At 41.3% G+C, this 22,721-nt stretch overlaps 2 protein-coding genes across 2 annotated transcripts; one reads left to right on the forward strand and one right to left on the reverse strand.

Annotated features, from left to right (window-relative positions):
• Positions 1-309: 309 nt before the first annotated feature.
• Positions 310-12,822, reverse strand: cep152 (centrosomal protein 152). The gene is made up of 28 exons (XM_084018365.1): positions 12,478-12,822; positions 12,194-12,290; positions 10,500-10,606; positions 10,301-10,361; positions 9,889-10,206; positions 9,574-9,733; positions 8,749-8,889; positions 8,206-8,345; positions 7,792-7,992; positions 7,564-7,711; positions 7,336-7,427; positions 7,049-7,212; positions 6,666-6,867; positions 6,181-6,285; positions 5,956-6,086; positions 5,741-5,869; positions 5,541-5,655; positions 4,976-5,161; positions 4,618-4,878; positions 4,158-4,289; positions 3,417-4,055; positions 3,232-3,307; positions 2,909-3,076; positions 2,735-2,819; positions 2,308-2,387; positions 1,947-2,103; positions 1,756-1,859; positions 310-1,674 (listed from the first exon to the last, which is right to left on the reverse strand). Exons 2-28 carry the CDS (start codon positions 12,278-12,280, stop codon positions 872-874), a joined length of 4,992 nt encoding a protein of 1,663 aa, XP_083874491.1. The 5' UTR covers positions 12,281-12,290; positions 12,478-12,822; the 3' UTR covers positions 310-871.
• A 943-nt stretch (positions 12,823-13,765) lies between these two features.
• galk2 (galactokinase 2) lies at positions 13,766-18,610 on the forward strand. The gene is made up of 10 exons (XM_084017605.1): positions 13,766-14,009; positions 14,094-14,182; positions 14,433-14,556; positions 14,665-14,758; positions 14,870-15,016; positions 15,149-15,247; positions 15,447-15,599; positions 16,335-16,545; positions 17,125-17,326; positions 18,165-18,610. Exons 1-10 carry the CDS (start codon positions 13,960-13,962, stop codon positions 18,370-18,372), a joined length of 1,377 nt encoding a protein of 458 aa, XP_083873731.1. The 5' UTR covers positions 13,766-13,959; the 3' UTR covers positions 18,373-18,610.
• Positions 18,611-22,721: the final 4,111 nt, after the last annotated feature.

A 22,721-nucleotide genomic window follows, 5' to 3' on the forward strand; every position in this document is an offset into this window, starting at 1 on the left:
ACGCGAACCAGACTATCATGTTTGAGTGTGGATGAAGTTCTCCGAGGACTCGCTGGAACAGCAGAAGTTGGAGGAAGATTAACTTTATAGGAGGAGCAAAGGCATCAAGGGTTGGGACAAGTTACCTCAGTCAGTTTATAACGCGTAGTGTAACCTGATCAGTGATTTACAGCCTTTTGGTATTTTCATTGATTAGCCTGTAAAAGATATGCGGCTTATATTCACTTGCAGAAGTAGGACTGGATTTGGTTTATATCACCCAAGAGGCTCCAAACTCATTCTTACTTTCACGACATAATGATTTCTTAATTTTCAATAAAATGATACGATTTATTAAAACGAATTCAATCAATATAAAAACGTGTATAACGTATGCACTGCATATCTCATTGACATGGTATAAAATATTTCAAAACTTAAAAACAGACACACAGAAAAAAACACAATATGTGTGTGACATGCCTTTGTATAAACCTGCACCTGATCTATCATTGGTTGGTACAAGCTGCCAGTGTCGGTCACACAAGGTATCACAAGTTAAATATTACAGAACTACGACGTTTGACCTATAAACACTGTCTAACAACATGAAACTGTGATCCAACAATCACCTCTTCATCAAATGATGAAGATCGCTACCATTCATGTCCAGTATTGTATATATATGTCTAGTGGTTATCTTTGGACATTTCATTTCACAATATGCAGACTATCCCTTTAACAATGTTATCACAACACACTGCAAGCAGCTATGAAGGCAAAGGTTGTACGTCCTGTAAACTTCATACACTGCATTGAAGGCACTATTTGGTATAAGCTAAATGACACCGTGAGTCAGTCCCACTTCCCTTCATACCTGCCCTTCACTTTGTCATTTTTGTTGGTAGAATGGACTGTCGAAGCCACTGTCCTGCTGCCGTTGTCTCAACTCAGAAAACAGAGGCCTTGGACAAACATGCTGCTTCTCACCCTCGGACCCAGGGGTGGGTTGTCTGTCTCTGCTTATCTTTGCATTCTCAAAGTTTAAGGTCTGGGTGTGAGGTGTCTTGTTGGCAATTTCATTGTAGACAGTCAGGTCAGAAACATTTGGGGTGAGGCCGCCAAACCCTCCGAAGTCACTGGTTGATGCAGCAGAGACAGAAAAAGGCTTCACTGGTTCTACTTTCCTCCCCGAGGAAGAGAGGGTGGAAACCTGGAAGCATCTGTCCGAGTCCCTGCTGGTCATGCTCCAGTCGGTCCATTTCTCGTCTCTGATGGGAGCCTCCTGGAGGAGCAACGGTTTGCTCTGTCGCTCTGAGTCACGGTGGTTCTCTGCTTTGCTGGAGTCACCTCCCCCCAGGTGCAGCTCCCTGCTTTTACTCCTCACAGACCCACTGACAAAATCCACCTGGGATGGAGAAGCCATCTGCTGAGAAGGTTTGTAAGGGTGGAGGTGTGAGAAAGCAGCAGTTTGGGGTTTCAGCCCTGAATTCACGAATGCCTCCTTCCCAGATGCAGAGATTTCCTGGTGACTCACAGGTTTAGTCCTCGCTGCAGCGGTTGATTTCTGCTCTGAACCAGTCTTTTCCCTGTCGCTTCTCTCCTCTGGGAGCTCTGGGAGTGTGGATGGGTTCTTACTGACACCTGTGCTTCTACCTGGAATGCAGTCAGCTACGGACACCGCTGTCAAACCACCTGCCAATACAAACAGATACATTGATATTTTGAAACAAAAGAAACTTCTCGAGTCAAGCAGTTCTGCACAACAGCACTCACTTTGTAAACTGTAGTTCTTTCCAGATTTACTTTTTAAAGGCGTCTCCAGCACTTTAGCCATGGCTGCCAGCTTGCTTGCAGCATTCATTATTTTCTTTTCAGCCCTGCATTAGACAGAATGATCAATACAATTATCCTGGGGAGCCACGATGAAGCAAGCTAACAAGTTAGGGACAATTATGGCCTCTTGCCCTGTAGTCTTTCCTCCGTCCTCCAGTAACTCCTGCAGACAGGTCAGATAATAGCGCCGCATCTTTCTGGTAGTGTCTTTCCTCTCCCTCTGCACCTCCATGCGGATCATCTCTGCTGCTCGCTCCCGACTCTCCTGGAGGTAACACAGCATGTCTCCTGCCATAAAAAATAAGATTATGATCAGTGACTTGATGCTGCTGGTTCACCCGGTCTTTGCTTAAAAAGAGGGATTCATCTCAATGTGACTTCCTAGCTAAACAAAAGTTACTGTATCTGTGTGTCTAGTTTTGTCTGCACCATCGCCTTCTCCAATCCCTCCAGGAGGGTGTAACACAGTCAACAGTCAGTGCCATTACCAACCTCTGATTTTTTCTACAGTCGTCAGGTATTGCTGTTTCATCTCTTCGAGGCCTTGCTGAACTTTTTGTTGATCAGAACTCCTGTAAACAAGAACAATTTGGTTATTGCCATAATTTTATCAAAATATATTAACTACTGTTATCACATTGAATGCTACTGGATATTTTAAGTAACTACTTTGTTTTACACCCAAAACAAATAAAGTATAGCTTAAGAAATGTGATTTCAATTTTCAAAACACTGAGCTTCCCAATCATTTCCCCTCTTCTACAAATAGTCCAGAAATTAACCATATAAATCAAATATCATCAAATATCCCCCTTTTTTAAAACAGTTCAGCTAACAATCAGCTAGAGAAACAATATATCATTTAATTTCATTGGACTTTTAAATAAATACACAAAATGATTAAAAAAACAACACAAACCCTGAGGATTCCTTGGCTCGCTGTGCCTCCTCAAGCTGCTGCAGATGTCCCTCCATTGCCTTTTTTAGACTGCTTTCATGCTCATCTACAATACACCCATACATTGTATGGTGAATACATCTATTTAAATTAAATTAAAAGAAACATTTTAAAACATTTAGCATTAGCAAATACCTTTCAGATGCTGCATGGCCGTTTTGTGCTCTTGAATGCTGTGTTGGAGTTGCCGACAGGCCTTCTGTAAGTGTCTCTGGAGCTCCTGGTTCTTCTTCTGCAGCTTTCCTAAAGTCTCAGCGCACTCCTTCCTGCAGCAGGCCTGCTCCTTCCTGTGGGCCAAAAGGCCTGGGAAATGTGGACAATATTGTCATGTAAACTTCTTAATGGGCACTACACTATCGTCTCATCACAATAATTATTTCTTCACTTCATATGGATTTAAGTACAACGTTTTCATAAAGCCCTGCTTAGTGAAGAGATGATGAGAGCACTTTACATACTTTGCATTTTGTCGATTTCTCTCTCATGCTGCTCCTGAGTTTCTTTTAACACAAGGCTCAGTTTCTCCTCGCTTATCTGTGGGGCAAAAGTGAAACCATAAACATAAAAGCAACTCAGTAGTAATTAATTATTAACAGATGAAATCACTTATTACATCTTTAGACAACAGATAATAAAAACTCACTTTCTTCCATTCCTTCTTGGATTGAGATACTGCTCTGCTGACTATATCTTTGCAGAACGGTTGGAGGATGTGAGTTAGTGTGCCCTGTGATGTGGCCCCGCTGGTCCTCTTGCTGTCTTCAGTGTCCTGCTGATCTGTTTTGGGATCCCTCAGAAGTTGTGCTTGGACCTCTGCCAGACCAGTCTGAAGCTCTGCTAGTAATTCATTTCTCATCTGCTTTCTCTGGGCGTGCTCCATCTCTGCATGCAGACATCTCAACTTCTCCTCTTGTGCCCCCAGACTCTGCTGTAGCTTGGCTTCCATCCGTAGGAGCAGCTCCTTTTTATGGATATCAGCATCCGCTCTGGCCTGCTGCAAAGCCTGCTCCAGCTTTTTGCCTTGCTCTTGCAACTTGCGTTGTTGTACCTGCTCACTGCGGACCTGGATGGTGGAGATCTCCTGTTGTTTGTCTCGGTTCCACGCTGCTCTCGCTCCAGCCAGCTCAGCCTTCAGAAGGGCAGCTTGCGCTCTCCTCCCTTGGTCCAGCTGACTGTGGAGAGCTGCCACCTCCTCTTTGAGATCCTCGACCCTCTGCTCCTCCAGCTGGTTATTGTACTTATTATGCCACTGCTCCTCTGCCTCCCTCAGGGCCTGGGACACCTGAACATTTACATTTAGGAATAAATATGATCAGAGAAGAAAAGAAAAACAGTTGACAGGAGTGAGACTTTTTTTACCGACAAAGAAAAAACCCAGTCATACCCGTTGGTCTGTGCATTTCGCTTGTAGTTCTTCCCATTTCTCCCTCTCTGTTTGGAGAGAGGCTTGGTATTCTGGCAGTGAAGTCAAATCCTCAATCCAGCAATTGTAGGCCCTGGTTACTGCACCTTCAACCTGAAACACCAACACTAAACGTGTCAAGCCCCGATGAAGGCAAGATAGTTGATCATGTTTAGGGAATAAAGCATGGTACTATGGAGAAAAGGTACATTTTGATGGACCACTACTTTGCTAATTTCTTATGATGAAAAGGATGAATCAGGTAAATCATCATGTAGCTGAGAATTCTAAAAGTGTAAGAAGAAAAAAATCCAAACCGTGTGAATACCACAGCAATTCTACTACCTGTGGCTTGATTATAATTGTTGCCACACATATAGAATGTATAGTAAAGCATGTTTGGCTAACTAGCACAAGCCTTTTAAAACCCACCCACACCGACCTGTTTGCCCATGTCCTCCAGGTGTTTGTCGTGTAGCTCTCTCTGGGTTTGTTTCCGGGCATCTTCCACAGCTTTCTGTTTGGCTTTGTCAGCCTCCAGTTGCAGCTGCCGTTTCTGTGCACTGAGCCTGGAGTCCAGCTCCTCAACAGTAATCGTCACACTGTTAGCCTCAGTCTCACCTGCCTGACAGGTCGCCTCGGCAGTTGTCTCTTTGTGTTTCTCTCTCCTATCCTCCAGCCTCCGGACCGAGCTCGTCTCTATCTGCAAAGAGGCAGTAAACACTCTCAGGTCTGATCTAAAATGTAGTATTATTATTAGGGAGTTGAGGGAATTGGACAGTGATTACAGAAAAGCACACCTTTTGTAGTTCCTCCTTCCAAGCAGCCTTGGCCAAAGTTACCTGAGAATTCACCTGCTGCTGGATCTCAGTCTCCTTTTCTTTAGACCACAGAGCTTTGAGCTGGTTTATAGAGGCCTGGTGCTGAGCCTCAAGCCCAGCCCTCAGTTTCTCCAAAGACATGTCCCTCTCTTCTCTCATCTTTTGCTGGGAATGATAGCAAAATCCTAAATCATTCTCAGTCCACAGCTAACCTGCTTTGGATACAAGCATGCTCAGCACTGAGAAACTTGAGAAACAGCACATGAAGCATGTAGCAATACATAAATAAATGGTAAAATATAAAAAGTAAAAGCTTTGCTTTCCAGCTGAATCAACAGATACAAAATCAGCACAAAAGCAAATTTTAACTTCCAAAGATACAACTAATTAATTAAAATGCAGATTTCAAATAATAGTTTACCCTACAATGGTGTAATGTCATCCTTTAAAATGTGTTCTTTTATCCCTTTCAATGGTTTGGGGAGCATGAGAACCGTGTCCGACTGCGTCTGATATTGTAAACAGATTTTAGGATCTTGTATACCTCATTTACTCTGATCAAAGCATCCTCCTTCTCAAGCATGTCCTTCTCCTGGCAGACAGATATGTAACACTCTTGCACAGACAACATCTTATCATTGGCCTCAGACAGCTGGGTCCTGTGAAGAAGTAATAAGTGCTGTAAATCATCTGCAGAGGTTTCCAGATAATCATTTTCACAGGTCACGGGGGCAGATAACGTACTGTATCTGTTGGACCTGTTGCTGGTACTGTGCAGTCAGCTGTTCAACCTGAGCATCATGTTCCAGCATGAGCTCTGTTCTGACCCGGTCCACCACGTCATCCCTATACTGCTGATGAATCCGCTCAGCTCTCCATGAAGAAAGAGAGCGTTGAATACACACTGATCATTTAAGTAGAGACGTTTGAATGATCTCACTTCCCTTCCCCTGACTTACCTCTGAGCATTCTCCTGCTTCTCTTGGTCCAGTTCCTGGATCATCTCCCTCATCTTGGTGCAAAGCTCCAAGTTGGCAGACCTCAACTTCTCCTCACTCTGTTTCAACTCGTTATTCTTCTTCTGTAACTCCTGAGTTTGGAAAGAACACCATTAGTCTTTGGTGATATAAGCTAAAACCGACAGTGAATAAGACTATAACTCATTTGACAAAACTACAACCAACCTCTACTTGCTCCTGCAAGTGTTGTTTGTCTTCCTTTAGTGTTGTGAACTCTTTCTGAGACTCTCCAGTTATGTCTAGATGTTTCATCTGGCTGGTCTCTCTGGCCTGTGAACACAGATTTCCTATGAGTACTTTTGGAATTATAGCAATTTAACTGATTTTATTTATGTATTGTATTCCCCTTTTATTTATGCATCATTTTATGCCATATCATTTATGAGAGCTCAGGTGTTGTCGGTTTCCTTTTATGCCAACACAACTGGATAGTTTTGGGAAGAAACATGCATGTCCAATGGGTTCAATAGTTTTGTAATCTTACCCAAACCATGATTTTCCAATTTCGGTTTTTATCAGCATGAAATCAAATTGGCAAATCGACTTACATGTTAATAAAATCAACCATGCAGTGTATAGCAGTACAGTTGTAAATGCTTTCCTAAGCAAGGCAACATTAAAGCTTGTGTCATTTAGAGGGCAGTCCTCACCAAAGAGCAGAGCTTGGCTTCGTCTAACTGGGTCTGCAGCTCGGTCACTCGACTCTGACAGAGCTGAAGCTCCTCCTGCAGCTGAGTGATCTTCTGCCGCTTCCCCTTCAAACTACCCAGGCAGCGCTGCATCTCCACTCGCAGAAGCCGCACAGCTTCATCTTTAGGCAGCTTGGAGTCCGACAGGTGAGCCAGGGCAGTACTGACCAAACGGTAGGGAAAGTTAGATTTTGATTGATGGGAGTGGTGATAATTAAGTAGAAATATTGCCAGCTGATAAAGTTACACAGTATATACTAGCAATCATGGCACACAGACAACATGACACAGAGACTCATAGTCAATGAAATGACGATAAAGACTGTTCGATAATCACAGTGTACCTGTGAAGCAAGCCAGTTTTCTTGGCCGTTTTCTTTAATCCCAAATCCACACAGGAGTCAGACAGCTGGTTCTCCCAGTCACAGTTCAGGTCTAATGTAATAACACCGTGTTTCACGGCGGATTCATATAAAGTGATCTGCTCCTTCAACTCGGCCAGATCCTCCTTTAGGATAAAAATTAAAGATGAAAAGTTTAATCAGTCAAGATTACGCACATTTACATTGAGTAATAATGTTTTCAGAGTGGTTCCAATATTGGGCAGAAAAAAAAAATCAAGAGAGCAAACCTGTAAGGCTTTGTTCATGTTTTCACTCAGTGCTTTGGTTGACTGAGCCTGTTGTAGACTGATTTGTATCCGACTCATCTCCTGTACTGAATCTGAAGAAAATAGAATCGCAACAGACAAATTAAAACACACATGCACAGACGCTCTCATAAATATTCTGGGGTTCTCATCAACAGGCTTTCAGCAAGAACATAAAATACAAAACAGCTGGTTGAAGAATTTACTAACTTGTCTGCAGCAGCTTGGCACACTGTTGTTGACTCTCCTCCAGACGCTGAGTGAAGGTGTTGACAACTCTGGCTCTCTCCAGTTGCTCGTCTTCTCTCTGGCGCTCCAGTTGCTTCACATGCTCTCGTAACCTCTGACCAATATCAACCTGGAAGCAGCAAACAGGAGTTCACCATGTCTGCCGCCGGTGACTTAGACTATATCTCCTGTGAGAGGAACACCACAAACCTGTTCATTCAGAGCCTGAGAGGTAGAGTCTAGCTTTTGCTGTAGTATCAACAGAGCAGCCTCATGCTGCTCCTTTATCACGACAAAGTCTCGGTCATGCTGCTGCCGCGCTCTGGACAGGGTGTCAGAGCGACACAGCTCCAACATCTGCTGCTTCATGCTGTCCACTGCAGCCTCTGCCACTCTCTGCTTCTTCATGGTCTGTAGTGCAAATTAAATAAAACTACTTATACTAATGGAATATGGATCTCATATCAAAGGTTTTATTGAAAATTAATGAATGAATGCTATGTACATTTCAGAAAGAGATACAGGAATCACTTTGGATCTATTTGAGAACACATTACTGTCTTGTTTTAAACAATTGAGAAGATGAGAAGGAGGAAAACATCGGTGTGCCAGAGCAGAACTTACCTCCTGGTCTCTCTCAGTAAGGACATGTACTTGTTGCTCCATTGCCTTGACTTTATTTTGCATTTGAACCTCTCTCTCCTTTGCCTCTTCAACCAGTTGCCTCGATTCCTTTAGGCTTACTGCTAGGCCGTCCTTTTCATCTATTGATGGCAACAAATTTGATTATGTTCCCACAAGAAGCACATCCAGCAAGAGAACAAGGGCACACAAGGCCAGTTCAGGTCAAGTCCTCATAATAGCCACAAGGGGACATATATATAAGAATATTCTATTTTATTTCCCTGCATCAGTGCTATAGATTCATCAATAATATGACATTTGGCTCTATAGCCACATATAGTCTGAAACACAAAATTCAGACGGTGAAAAACTATGCTTGAAAAGAGGCATACGTCTCATAAACCTTAAAGGGTCACAAACGAGTATTAATATACAATAATATACAATCAGTTTAATCACATTTCATGGACTATGTACTACAACACCAACGTAAACAGCAATTCCAACCCCTTATTTCGCAAGCAAAAATAGTGTAAAACACACCTTTGGCGATTGCAAACTGATGCTCGATATATCTCATATTACGCTTTGAATCCTCCAGTTTTCGCTCCAAGTCTTCAATTTGCCTCTGCTGTGCCTTGTGTAAAATCTGCAGCTGAGCAAGCTGCTCTCTATCAGCAGTTTCTGAAACAGAGCACATTTATATTCAGCACATCAATCGCTTATCCCTTGGTCAAAGTGTGTCATTTTCATTTCATTCATTTTGAGAGTGTATGTTTTAAAAGAACACTTTACGCATCCAGTTTCATATTGGTTAACTGGCTGAGTCAACCAAGGGCCCCCTGTCTTTACACCTTGATAGATTATATAATCCAGAATAAGAGGTTGAATTAAGGCGGTTAAAGCTACTTACAGTGTCAATGAATATTACACTTTACTTGATGTGTAGCTTTATGACTACCGACCTGCTTAAATGTAAGATAATTATTAATTTTATTTCTACACAATGAGATTTAAATGGAAATTTTGACGATTTGAAATATGGACAAACATTGCAAATTATTTTTAATATGTCTCACTTTCTCAGCCCTTTTCAATAAAACCTCCTAAACCTCCCAATAAAACTTATTTTGTGTACTAATACTGTTCTCAGAACAGATAAATGGAGCATATCAAAGTTAAGTGTTATGCTCAATGGCACTTTGACAAAAAAAAAATTATTCGATTATTGACTTGGATTTTTTTTCCTCGGCACAGGAAATTCCTACCTTGACAATCATGGTAACAGGATCAATTTTCCAACTATTATTGTTATTTACATTGCACTCCGGTGCTATTAATCCAGCAACTCGGGACTGTAAGACTCACGTTGTGTTGAATCAAGGAATTCTCTTTGCAGAGGGTCAAATTGACCTTCTTGCTGAGCGGCCTGTGTGTTAAACAGATTTGGCTGACGGGTAAGGTGGTGCGGATTGTAGCTGGCTTTGTGCTGATCCACTCCTCTGTCCAATGCTCCAGACTTTACATTCTAAAGACAAAAACACAAGCAACACAGCATGTTTGAAATAACTGTGTTCAATAACTCAAGAATATACCAAAGTCACACGTTTTCACACGTATGTATGATATAATATAAAAAACATCTGCAATTAAATAATAAACCAAAAATACAAATGTACTCACTTGAAAATGGTTCCTCCTGTTGTGATCCCCGTAGTTTTGGTTGTCTTTGCCTTCTCCTGCTCCATTACACATTACAGCGTTATTAATGCCTTGAGTATATGGTTTAGATTCATATTCATCTCTGGAGAAATCAGTGGACTCCATGGATTTTTCTGTGCCTATGCTGGTGTATGTATAATCTTCCTGTGTGAACTGATGATCCTGGTTCCAGGTGTGAGGTAGAGGTTGGCTTTGAGGGAGAGGTCCATTGACCTGAGCAGCTCCAGCCTTATAAGCGTACTCATCATGGGAGTGATGATCATAGTCAACCTCACAGTTCTTCAGAGACAATGACAATAATAGTGATGCATTTATTATTCTTTATGAGATCTGAAGTCAAAAATCTCTCTGTAAAAAGTAAGTAATAACCTACCCGTTCATGAGAAGTTGGTCTTGGATGATCTGACCATTGCTGAGCCCATGCAGACTGTGGGCTGAGTGGAGAGTATGGAAAAGCATAATTATATCACAATGTAATCAGTTATGGCGAATTGTTTTGCACCCAGAATAATTCTCTAAATCTGAGATTACTAGTGTCATCAGCAATATATTATTATACTATTATATTTTACCTATTACGAGTGTTTTTGTTGCTGCAGGTAGAGTACTCCAGCTCTGGGGAGGAGTCTCTGCTGTCATCCAGCATGTCATCAGGCAGGTCAGTGAGCAATTTGTGAAGCTGTGGAAAAATAGCACATGGAAATGAGTCACCAAGGTTGCTCCGCAACCGGGTCGTAAAGAATTGCAGATAGGGGAAAATACAGCAGAGAAGCAATCACTGACAGTCTGAGAGACAGAATATGTCAGGTGGTACATTTGCAAAGTTTGGCTCCAATGTGATTTGACAATAAGTTGAACCAAAATGCTATTGTCTTGAGTGGAACAAGGCTCAATTAAAAAAAATCCAATAAAAAACATTTTTCTAAGGTTTTTGTATCCACAAACATGTTTTGTTCTTGTACTTGTCATTTTAAGCATATATTAAGTCATACTATCAATAAATCATTTAACCCATTTATTAAACTAAATGTGTCTTTCGTTTAAATGTGAGGTGAGCTCAGTGAGGTGCTGATTCTCGGTCATTAGATTAATCAGTAATTAAGGTAAACATTATAGATTTGCCCAGTTTATATCAAATGTGCCCATTACAATCAAGCTGAGAATCAAAACACTGACAAACAACAATTAATTCATCCGTTTAAAACATCTTAGCTTTTCATGACAAAAAACAACAAGTCAATTCCACCTCTGCACCAATAACAGACTAACCAGCCATGTGTGATGGAACAAGTAGAACCAGCTGAACTTACTTCCCACAAGGACAGTTGAATATTCCTCAAATCCTCCACTGTGGCAACAACAGATGGACCCATATTATCCCGTTTACATTTAACAACGATTGAAGAGGTACTTTTGCTTCAGCGATGAAGCCACATGATAACCTCAGTCTAATCTTTCAGCAGAGGAGACTTTCTGTGTGAAACATCCAAAACAGGCCCGGCATGTTGTCAGCTGAGAATCCCTGCGGTATTGCCGTGTTTTTTGCTCCCAAAGAACTCCATTGTTTCGACAAAACATATAGCAAGGTTAACTGGAGCAGAAACATTCCAATTACTGGTGGAAAACATTTCCACTTGACCAACTTCTGTATACATAATAGGCTATACCAATGAAAAAAAAGTCCATTTGAGAATTAATATCCATGAATTAAGTCCCATTCCTTTGAGTTGTGAAGCTCACAATTTGAAGATATTCAGTGAAAGTTTCTTCCTGCTTGCCTCAGTTAGTCAAGGACAAGTGGGGCCACGTACAGAAACAAGGTAACCTAAATGGAAAGGCAGAGCTAGTTTCTGTGTGACACACCTGAAAGGAGGCATTTTGCTTGAGCCAATAATAGCTCAGGTTTATGGTGCAACAGATTGTAGGCGTGAGTAATAACGCAGCATGCCTATCTAGCTGTGAAGCTGGCGGTGCTTGTGAAATTCAAACAAAGCACACCTCAAATGTGCAGGAAAAACAACAAATAAGGACCTGATCAATGTAATGCTCAAAAAAGGAGGAAAGCTATTTTTGGAACTACATCAATATGGCATGATGCTTTATCATTGAGCAATGGGTGATATTGTTTCATTAAGTAGAGATGCCTACAGCACTGCACACACGCCACATGTTATTATTTGATCATTCAAGCATGCCCTGGATATCTTATCGTCTAATAGGTTGGATAACTGATGTTGTAAATATAATCAGGAAACCTGTGGTATACCTCTTGTTCTCTGGCATAGTCCTCCTGGTCGTATTCTTCTTCGTCATGCTGGGTTTGTAGAGCAGCACTATCAAAATCCATAGACATGATGCAGAGCCTGTCGGTGTAGGGAAATCACAAAACAACCAGGACATTTGTTCCGTGTGACGTTAGCGTTAAATAAAGGGTGGCCAACGTTAACTTAACGCTACACTACAACAATGCTACGAGTTAGTTAAAGCTAAACACCAGTGCACCGGTGCTTGCTATGAATCAGTCAAAGCAAACACATAACGTTAACTCACCTGTTGGCATGAATAGGAAAGACGTTTCTTCTAGAGAGCTTCCTTTTCCTTAAGTGGCGTTATTAGTTAACCTAACTGCTAGCAACATTACTGTTTACATGACAAAGTAGCGCAGTGCTAGCTTGCCTTAGCAACGGGACCGACAAAAACTTTGTCAACAAAAACCACCCGACCATAACTCGAAAAAACTCCACCGAATAGGTTTGATCAAGGATGAGGATTCGTTGGCAAACCAACCGCTTAGTACAATATTACGTGTGTGCAAGCAATAAAGTTAAGCCTTGTGAGGTAACGTTTCAAAGCTAGCTAATTCCAGCTAGCTGGTCGGACATCCTCTTCAAAGACTCGCCCACTTTGAAAACTCGCGCGCATTCGCAGCGCCAAACCACTGCGGGTCTTATTGGCATATTTCACATACTAAACAAACTATATACACTATATACATAATTTCACTAATATACAAGTTCAATACATATTCCATGTAAAAACCATATGCATAGTAGAAGCTATTTCGTACACGTTATTGTGGCTTCTGTCAACCCCGGAAGTAGAAGCTATCCACGCTTCCATGGTAACAACGCGTATGTATCGTTTGTCTAGACTTGTGGGAAATGTAGTCGCCGTGTCACGATCATCAGGCATCGCTTCAAAACACCAAACTGACAAGCTAAAACACTTCTTCAAACATTGATTCGTAAGAAAAGTGCTAACATTTTACACGTTAAAGCAGATCAGCCATCATCATTATTATTTTTTACTATTAAACAAAAAACAAATGGCTGTTTGCATGGGCATAACATTTAATGTATTGATCTTGCTCATAGGCCTTGTTAAAGTGTAATCCGTACAAATATTCATTATTAGAGGAAAATAAGTCAAATGTATGTGTATTCTTAAACAATCCATGGTCCATAATGTTCATTAAGCATTAGGCCTATGTGCATAACATCTGTATATGTTATAATAAGAGGGACATATATTATTTTCCTAAAAGCAAGTGGTGCAGGTGCTGCAATAGGCTATATCACAGTTGGCTTGGAAACCACATCTTTAATTAATAGATTAAACACATGAATGATATTCTCTTTGTGTAAAACAGTGACACGCTAGCAGTGTCCACTAGTGACATAGGATTTCACCGTTATCCTGCACTGCAAATTGGGGAAATCAGTGGAGCTGTACGCTACGTCATCGGCCTACGCGCCGCTGTGTACGTGTTTAGCCACGCCTCCTGTCCTCCAGATACTTCCGCGTTTTTGCTGCTACCTCCTCAACTGTTTGAGTGTCAGCTCATCTATTACAAAGAGGAAGTAAATCCCTCTAAACTGAGCTGAACTTGTGTTTTAGAACTGACTGCAGGTCAGCGCTTGTGCATCCGCGATCCCCATGTGACAGTCAGCTGATCGCGGCCAGGATCTGCAAAAAGCTTTGAGCTCTACTGTCAACAAGAAGTGCATTCATAGATATTTTAAACAGGTAGAAATGGCTACAAACCCGCCCAAGTTAAAGACTGCGATTACCTCCAGTGAAAGGTAAGGAGCAGTAGTATGCAGATTGTTAGTGATACAGAAACAAATGTACTCATTTAAATTTTTAATTTGTAATTCTTTATACAGGCTGCAAAACTTGAAGAACACGTTTGAAACAAAGTACGGAGAAGCTCCTCTCTTCTATGCATGTGCACCTGGACGGGTCAATCTAATAGGTAATTACAGTGTATATAGTAGGGTTTAGTTGACTCAAGACAGTGGACTGTCAGTTCTGACATTTTGGGCTGATGTTGCTGTATTTGTCCCCACATACAAGGGACATACTGTACATACATTATGAAAATGCTGAGCTTTTCCCCCCTAACCCATTCTTTACTATTTGGAAACATCAACAACGTTTATATTAATATAGACTAACGGCTTTTGCTAATGATAGTCCTTTTACAAATCTGTCATATTTAACAGGAGAGCATATCGATTACTGTGGCTATTCTGTTCTTCCAATGGCCATTGAGCAGAATATCCTCACAGCCGTCTCATTGAACAACTCAGGGATGATCACGCTGGCCAACATGAATCCTCAGTACAAGTAAGGCTTGACTACCATGATCATTGTCGAATATTTACGATACAAGTGTGCTATTGTGTTTAATTCAGGAGCTTAAAACACATCGACAGTATCCTGATCTGTTTGCAGGGATTTCACTGTGCCGTGTTCGGGAGACATTGCCATAGACAGAGAGAATCCAAAGTGGCATTATTATTTTCTCTGTGGGGTAAAAGGTATACAGGTGAGATCTATGTATTCTTCATTCATGCCCGTTTAGTATGCAATAGCAAAGTGATAGTTTCTCCAAATGAATAGAAGTAACCTTTCGGTTGTATGTGTTTTTTTTTTACAGGAGAAGTTTGGGATTGCTCCTTTAGCAGGGATGTCATGCGTCGTAGAAGGAACCATTCCACCGAGCTCCGGCCTCTCCAGCTCTAGTGCCTTAGTTTGTTGTGCCGGACTTGTAACTATGGAGGCAAATCAAAAGTCCCTCTCCAAGGTGAAATGCTTTCCTGCTAACTCCGAAACCAACTATAATGTGCTTTCACGCTAGCAGTCAATATTAGCGAGTGTGTGTCAGTTTCAAATGTTCTATTTAGCCCATTTCTCATTGTGCTCTGTAATTCCCCAGGTGGCCCTGGCTGAGATATGTGCCAAAAGTGAGCTCTACATTGGAACAGAGGGAGGCGGCATGGACCAGTCCATCTCGTTCCTGGCAGAGAGGGGGACTGTATGTCACGTTTCTTTCAGTGCATTTGGTCAAAAAGTTGATCGTGGTCATCTGAACTATTAACACACTTAATAAATAAAGAAATGTAGGTTTGATTGGTGTAAAGTACCTTATATAAGTAGCGACTTCAATACTGCTTTGTTTGAATGTTCTTTGTACTCAACAGTTACCACTTATTTCCTTCCTTTTCATCCGTCAGGCAAAGCTGATAGAGTTCCAGCCTCTGCGGGCCTCTGACGTCAAGCTCCCGGATGGTGCCGTGTTTGTGATCTCCAACTGCTGCGTGGAGATGAACAAAGCTGCGTCTTCTCACTTTAACATCCGTGTGGTTGAGTGTCGAGTCGCCACAAAGGTACAGTTACCTGTCCAGTGGTCAGTTTTTTTTTTTCAGATAACATTTTTATGAGACAAAGTTTATATCTCTGTTTTTAGATGTTTATTGCTGCTGTGAAATAGTGAATATCTTAATTACACACTTTATATTGCATGCACATCCTATGACTGGCGTCGCTTTGTTTTAAAGGATTAAAAGCCAAACAGGTCGAGAAGCAGTAATCTGTAGGACCTTGTGCTCTTTATGTGATGCACAAGAAATGTATGGTCACATTTATGTAATTTTCGTTGGTTGATTGTGAAAGATATATTGCTGTGAAGAATGTGCTAATCTGAACTGTACTGGTCATTAATGACCTGACTAGTGAGATGACAAGTCTGTATACACTTGGAGTATTTCAGCGTGGCCAGCAGGAGGCAGTGTGGCGCTTTGCTCTTTACATCTCGTCAACATTAATATTGTGTCCATGAACATGATGATAAAGCTCTAATTAGGTTTTTTTTTTTTTAACATTTAGGTTTGGTGAGACTTTCCTTTTGGACTTAATTAAATAAATAACCTACACAATAATTCCAGTTTTAGCTGCCTATAAAAACATTTCTGAATTATTTTGAATATTGTGTGGTGTGTGGTTTCCTTGTTAGCAGTCCTTACGATAGACCTTCAGCAAATATATGTAAATATCAATATAGTTCAAGCGGACAGAAGGGTAAATAATCTCTCACTTCAATGTCTTGGCCGGTCTGAAATCAGATGCTGGCCCAAGCACGAGGTCTGGACCCGAGCAGGTTTTTGAAGCTGGTGCAGGTTCAGACGGAGCTGAAGGCCTCCTTGGAGGAGATGGTGGATCTGGTGGACGAGGTGTTGCATCCTGAGCCGTACAGCCGAGAGGAGATCTGCAAGGCGCTGGGCGTCACCTCCGAGCAGTTTTCCACAGAGCTGCTGAGCGCCAACACTCAGCATGGTGAGCAACAGCACACAGAAACATCAGTGTACGTGTATATGTATGAACTGAGTCATGTCTAATCCATGGAAACAATTTGTTGAGTGGCTGATTAGTGGATTGAAAGGTAACAACTTAAATAATGTGATACACTGTTTGAAGTCAGTTATCTTCCCCAAAAGATGCTCAAATATGAAGTTTTGCAATGTGAAGACTTGTTGTTGCCCATTTTCATATTATAGTAAACATAATATATTTTGCTGGTTTTGGATTACTGGTCCTGATTTAAAACAATGCCATTTAGGCTCTGGTAACAAATCATATTAATCAATCAAGAAAACTATTGGTAGTTGCAGCCATAATTACTCTGGTATAGAAATGGGCAATGCATTTTTTCATTATTAATACAGTATTGAATGAGACTATATATAATCTGGAAGTTTTACTGTCATATTGTGATATCTATATTTACCGGGACTTAATTATACTTTATTAGTAAAATACATTTAAACAACACACATTTCCAACCATAACATGTCTATCTGTGAAAAATTACCAGTAACCAGCCGTTACAAACCTTTGCCTCGTCTTCTCTCTCAGTGACGCATTTCAAGCTGCACCAGCGAGCCAAGCATGTGTACAGTGAAGCTGCGCGGGTGCTGCGGTTTAAGAGCGTGTGCGACTCCCAACCTGCGGAATCCGTACGGCTGCTGGGAGACCTGATGAACCAGAGCCATGCAAGCTGCAGAGACCTGTATGAGTGCAGCTGCACTGAACTGGATCTACTGGTGGACATCTGTCTGTGAGTACAGCTCACGACTATTACAGACGTAGACTCAGGACAGGACAGAATGGGATTAAAAGAAATACTAGTCAATGCAGTTTTAGACACTTGACCAGCAAAAAGAAGTAAAGAACACATTTTAGACAATTTTAGACACATTTTATTTTATTTTATTTAGCTTCAGTCTGAGGGACCTGGTATTCAACATATTAAACCCTTGTACACTAACAGAATACGATACAGTTCTTAAATCAAACTGCAACTTTAAAAAAGTTGGTACCAACTAAACACAACAAAGAGAGTACAAAATGCTAATGTATTTTCATTTTTATTAGTGGACTCAAAGTATCGCGCAATACATCTGAAAAGTAGTAGTACAACTGATGGTCACGAACCAAGCAATATATACCATCATGCATTGCGCTGAAGTGAGTAGAGATCAGACAAATCCCACATTGACAACCGGAGCATATACAACTCTTTTCGTTGTTTCCTTTCACAATAAAAGTCCTAGGCATATATGTGGCATCACTGCTTACCAGGGGAAGTTAAATTACAACAAATGAATAGACGATATGTATTTATGACAAAAATCCTGTTGGTATTTATTATGGATGGTCCACCAGCCACTGTTGATCAGGCGACAGAAAAAATGACATGAGTTGTGTCTGTAAGTGTTTTTTCCATTTTACAGATGAGCTCACTAGTCCTCTAATAGTCCTCTTCAAATAACTCCTGGATAGTGAGTAGGGAGTAGTGAATTTTACATTCCCATCAGCCTCAGTTGTACATTGTATTTAGCGCTAATTAGACAAAGTTAGCATGCTAACGTGTTTCTTGTATCTCCTGGTGACAGGAAGTCGGGGGCGGTTGGCTCCCGGCTGACGGGAGCGGGTTGGGGCGGCTGTGCTGTCTCCATGGTTCCCAGTGAGAAGGTGCAGTCTTTCTTACATGCAGTGAGTGAGGGATACTACCGTCCTGATCCACGCAGAGCAGCGATGGAAAAACAGAGTTTGTTCGTGTCGAAGCCGGGTGGGGGAGCTGCAATTTTCCTTGAGGATTAAAACTCAACATCCACGTCCGTTTCTACAGCAATCAGTCATTCAAGTGCACTGCGGCAGGGAAATAAATTACATTTCTACACTTGCATTTGATTAAGAAGGCCAAATCTAAACCTTACTTCTGTGTTTAATTGTACCTCATTATTCTTCAATATAAGGGCACAGTGGTGAAATACTATTTACAAAGGGAATATGCCTTTTTATGAAGATTTATGTAATAAATTGACTTTGTACATCTGTATCACTGTCTTGTCATTGTTCAGCTCAGAAAAAAACAACAATATATATTTAAAATAACAATCTGGAGCAGGGGTAATTCTCACTTCATTGGAGAACAGTGAAGGTGGATGCTCAGTGGTCTTAGGCACACTCTACTGTACTGAATATACACTCACCGGCCACTTTATTAGGTACACCTGTCCAACTGCTCGTTAACGCAAATTTCTAATCAGCCAATCACATGGCAGCAACTCAATGCATTTAGGCATGTAGACATGGTCAAGACAATCTGCTGCAGTTCAAACCGAGCATCAGAATGGGGAAGAAACGTGATTTAAGTGACTTTGAACGTGGCATGTTTGTTGGTGCCAGACGGGCTGGTCTGAGTATTTTAGAAACTGCTGATCTACTGGGATTTTCACGCACAACCATCTCTAGGGTTTACAGAGAATGGTCCGAAAAAGAGAAAATATCCAGTGAGCGGCAGTTCTGTGGGCGCAGATGCCTTGTTGATGCCAAAGGTCAGAGGAGAATGGCCAGACTGGTTCGAGCTGATAGAAAGGCAACAGTAACTCAAATAACCACTTGTTACAACCGAGGTATGCAGAAGAGCATCTCTGAACGCACAACACGTGGAACCTTGTGGCGGATGGGCTACAGCAGCAGAAGACCACACCGGGTGCCACTCCTGTCAGCTAAGAACAGGAAACTGAGGCTACAATTCGCACAGGCTCACCAAAATTGGACAATAGAAGATTGGAAAAACGTTGCCTGGTCTGATGAGTATCGATTTCTGCTGCGACATTCGGATGGTAGGGTCAGAATTTGGCGTCAACAACATGAAAGCATGGATCCATCCTGCCTTGTATCAACGGTTCAGGCTGGTGGTGGTGGTGTAATGGTGTGGGGGATATTTTCTTGGCACACTTTGGGCCCATTAGTACCAATTGAGCATCGTGTCAACGCCACGGCCTACCTGAGTATTGTTGCTGTCGGCAATGATACGTTGTGGTTTCCTTCTTTTTACAAATGTACTTATTGTAAGTCGCTTTGGACAAAAGTGTCTGCTAAATGACCTAAATGTAAATTTAAATGTAAATGACCATGTCCATCCCTTTATGACCACAGTGTACCCATCTTCTGATGGCTACTTCCAGCAGGATAACGCACCATGTCCATCCATCCATTCATTTTCTACCGCTTATCCTGTATTTAGGGTCACAGGGGGGGGGGGGGGCTGGAGCCGATCCCAGCTGTCATTGGGCGAAGGCAGGGTACACCCTGGACAGGACGCCAGTCTATCACAGGGCCGACATGTAGAGACAGACAACAATTCACACTCACATTCACACCTACGGGCAATTTAGAGTCATCAATGAACCTATCCCCATGCTGCATGTCTTTGGACTGTGGGAGGAAGCCGGAGAACCCGGAGAGAAACGTGCCATGTCATAAAGCGCAAATCATCTCAGACTGGTTTCTTGAACATGACAATGAGTTCACTGTACTCAAATGGCCTCCACAGTCACCAGATCTCAATACAATAGAGCACCTTTGGGATGTGGTTGAACGGGAGATTCGCATCATGGATGTGCAGCTGACAAATCTGCAGCAACTGCGTGATGCAATCAAGTCAATATGGACCAAACTCTCTGAGGAATGTTTCCAGTACCTTGTTGAATCTATGCCACGAAGGATTAAGGCAGTTCTGAAGGCAAAAGGGGGTCCAACCCGGTACTAGCAAGGTGTACCTAATAAAGTGGCCGGTGAGTGTAACTACAAAATACTGCATTTAAATGTGTTCTGCGGACCTCACGCAGGCAGTTTTCCATCAATATGGCAGAGTACGCTGTCGGGCTCCCCCATATGAAGAAGTGATATCAGTTTCTTCCAATTAACACACTAACACACAAATATTTAAACTGACACACAGAGAGCAAAACCTCTTCTCAAGTCTCCAAAACTTTAAATACATTTTCTGCTTTTTAAATCCACTGAACACGGTTCTCGGCATAAGACACAACATCATCTGACATAAAGTCCCATTTCAAAACACTGCTATTCAAAATAACACTATATGAGCTATTTGGCCACTGTGCCACCTGGCCCAAAAATTGTTCATTTTTACCACTTCAATCAGGATGTAAGCAGTAAAACACCACAGGTGAGCACCTTTTTTTTTTTTTACCACAACAATGGAAGACGTTGCAGAGAAAGGAAGAAGAAGAGGGAGGGTGAGAATGAGGGGGGGAGTGAGAGGTAGAGCTGGTAGAGGAGGTCATCGCCAAAGAAGACAACAACTTTCAAATGAAGTCAGAGCAACCTTGGTTGATCACGTCATCAACCGTGCATATGTTGCACTGACTTGTTTGGTAAATAAAAAAAATCATGTTTCAACAGCATGTGTGTGTATCTACAAATGTTTCTGTGCATGTGAACAATCTGAAGAACTCTACAATTTGAAATATTTAAGTATTATGGTAAAGCATACTAACATTTACATTTACATTTAGTACATTTAGCTTTTGTCCAAAGCGATTTACAATAAGTACATTTGTCAAAAGAATAAACGACAACATATCATTGCCGATATTGAGGACTTGATTGGCAAATGTATGACAGATGGACAACATACAACATTGTATGGGTTGAATAAAGTTAAGGGTTTCAGTCACACTTAAGTTACATTTAATGTAGTACCCATTGTAGCGTTAGAAATGTATTTATCAATCATGACAGAATAAAAGAGGTCTGCAATGATAAACTATTCACTCTCACTCAGCCCTATGACCTCTAGAAAAAAAAAAACAAAGATGTATGAGGGCTTTGGAAACTGCTGGAAAAATAATTGAAAAGTTTATGTGATATTGACTTTGTAAGTCAGTGTTTTATTATTATCACACATTTAATAGTAATACCTGATCAAACAGTCCCATTGCCAGGACTGGTAAAGACATATAGACTATTTTGAAGAAGGTAAGGAACTTAATTTAATAAAATGTGAAAGGGTTTGTGCCTTTAAATCCAGGCTTTCACACACTGACAGAAATCACCATTGATTAAAAGTGACTTGCTAAACAAACCTTACACTAAATAGGGCTAATTGCAGGTGTGATGGAGAAGGCCTGAGATACTTGACTTAGTGCAACCTGTTTAATCTTTGTCTGGTCACTTTGGTTGTTGTATTTGAGAAGGTTGTTCTCTCCTGGTTACTAGAATACCATTTGTCCGTCTCTCAAGGCCGAACACAAAGTTCTTACCTTTAACCTAGACATAATACAAACACCGTGGCAGCGTCCTCAAGATAACTTAGGCTTTGAGGCTTTCCAAGGAGGGACAGGAGGCAGAATTGGGGTTGGGTTGGGTTGCATATTTCCATAACAGCCTATACAGTCCAGATATGCTGATTCATTGTGGGAAATGATAGCGAGATGTAATCTACAGTCACCACCCACTCATTAAAATTGAGACAGAGAAGAGGGTGGGTATGTTTATGGATCATACCAGGTCATATTGATCTTGCAACCACCACAAACGTTTATTAGATTTTTATTTTAAGCCAGATAAATGATTTATGAACTGTAAGGCGAACCTATATAGATGCCACTATGTGGACCTTAAAAATTATCTGTGTGTGTTTAGGAATTATACAAGTAATTGGATGGGTAGCAAATACATTGTTTGTTTCTTCTTTCTTTTTTTTTCATAGTATTGTATGTACTGATCTCTAATCTTCTATAATTATTATCTTAACCACTTCCAAAGGCGAGGCTGAGTCTACAGGAATATAAAACCGCCTGATGTTCTCATAAGAAAAGAGATTAAACTGTTCCAAAACACAACGCTTATTCACATTTAAAGTTAATACCCTTTTTAAACATTATAGAACGAAATATTGTGATGACTGGACAAGCAATAGCATTAGCACTCAACAAAAATGCCTTGAAAACAATATCTTGCAAACATATGGCCAGTCTAACAACCGTTGTATGATTATCTCCGGTCAGTATGCTGCTCACCCATTTGTTTGGAGCATGTGACTACACCTAAAGCGTCACACTGGGAGTATTTTGTGACCGCTTTTTGATTGGTCGATTGATGGAGGAGGCGGGACGAATGTTAAGGACTACAAT

This window comes from Eutrigla gurnardus, assembly GCF_963514095.1.
Source record: "Eutrigla gurnardus genome assembly, chromosome: 9".
Lineage (NCBI taxonomy): Eukaryota > Metazoa > Chordata > Actinopteri > Perciformes > Triglidae > Eutrigla > Eutrigla gurnardus.

Coding starts and splice junctions, on each gene's coding strand:
- cep152 (XM_084018365.1), bottom strand. CDS start 12,280: ATGTCTATGGATTTTGATAGTGCTGCTCTACAAACCCAGCATGACGAA. Junction 6,868..7,048: donor AAAACTGGCTTGCTTCACAG/GTACACTGTGAT, acceptor CCGTTTGGTCAG/TACTGCCCTGGCTCACCTGT. Junction 1,860..1,946: donor GACGGAGGAAAGACTACAGG/GCAAGAGGCCAT, acceptor TGTCTAATGCAG/GGCTGAAAAGAAAATAATGA.
- galk2 (XM_084017605.1), top strand. CDS start 13,960: ATGGCTACAAACCCGCCCAAGTTAAAGACTGCGATTACCTCCAGTGAA. Junction 14,010..14,093: donor GCGATTACCTCCAGTGAAAG/GTAAGGAGCAGT, acceptor TTCTTTATACAG/GCTGCAAAACTTGAAGAACA. Junction 17,327..18,164: donor CTACTGGTGGACATCTGTCT/GTGAGTACAGCT, acceptor TCCTGGTGACAG/GAAGTCGGGGGCGGTTGGCT.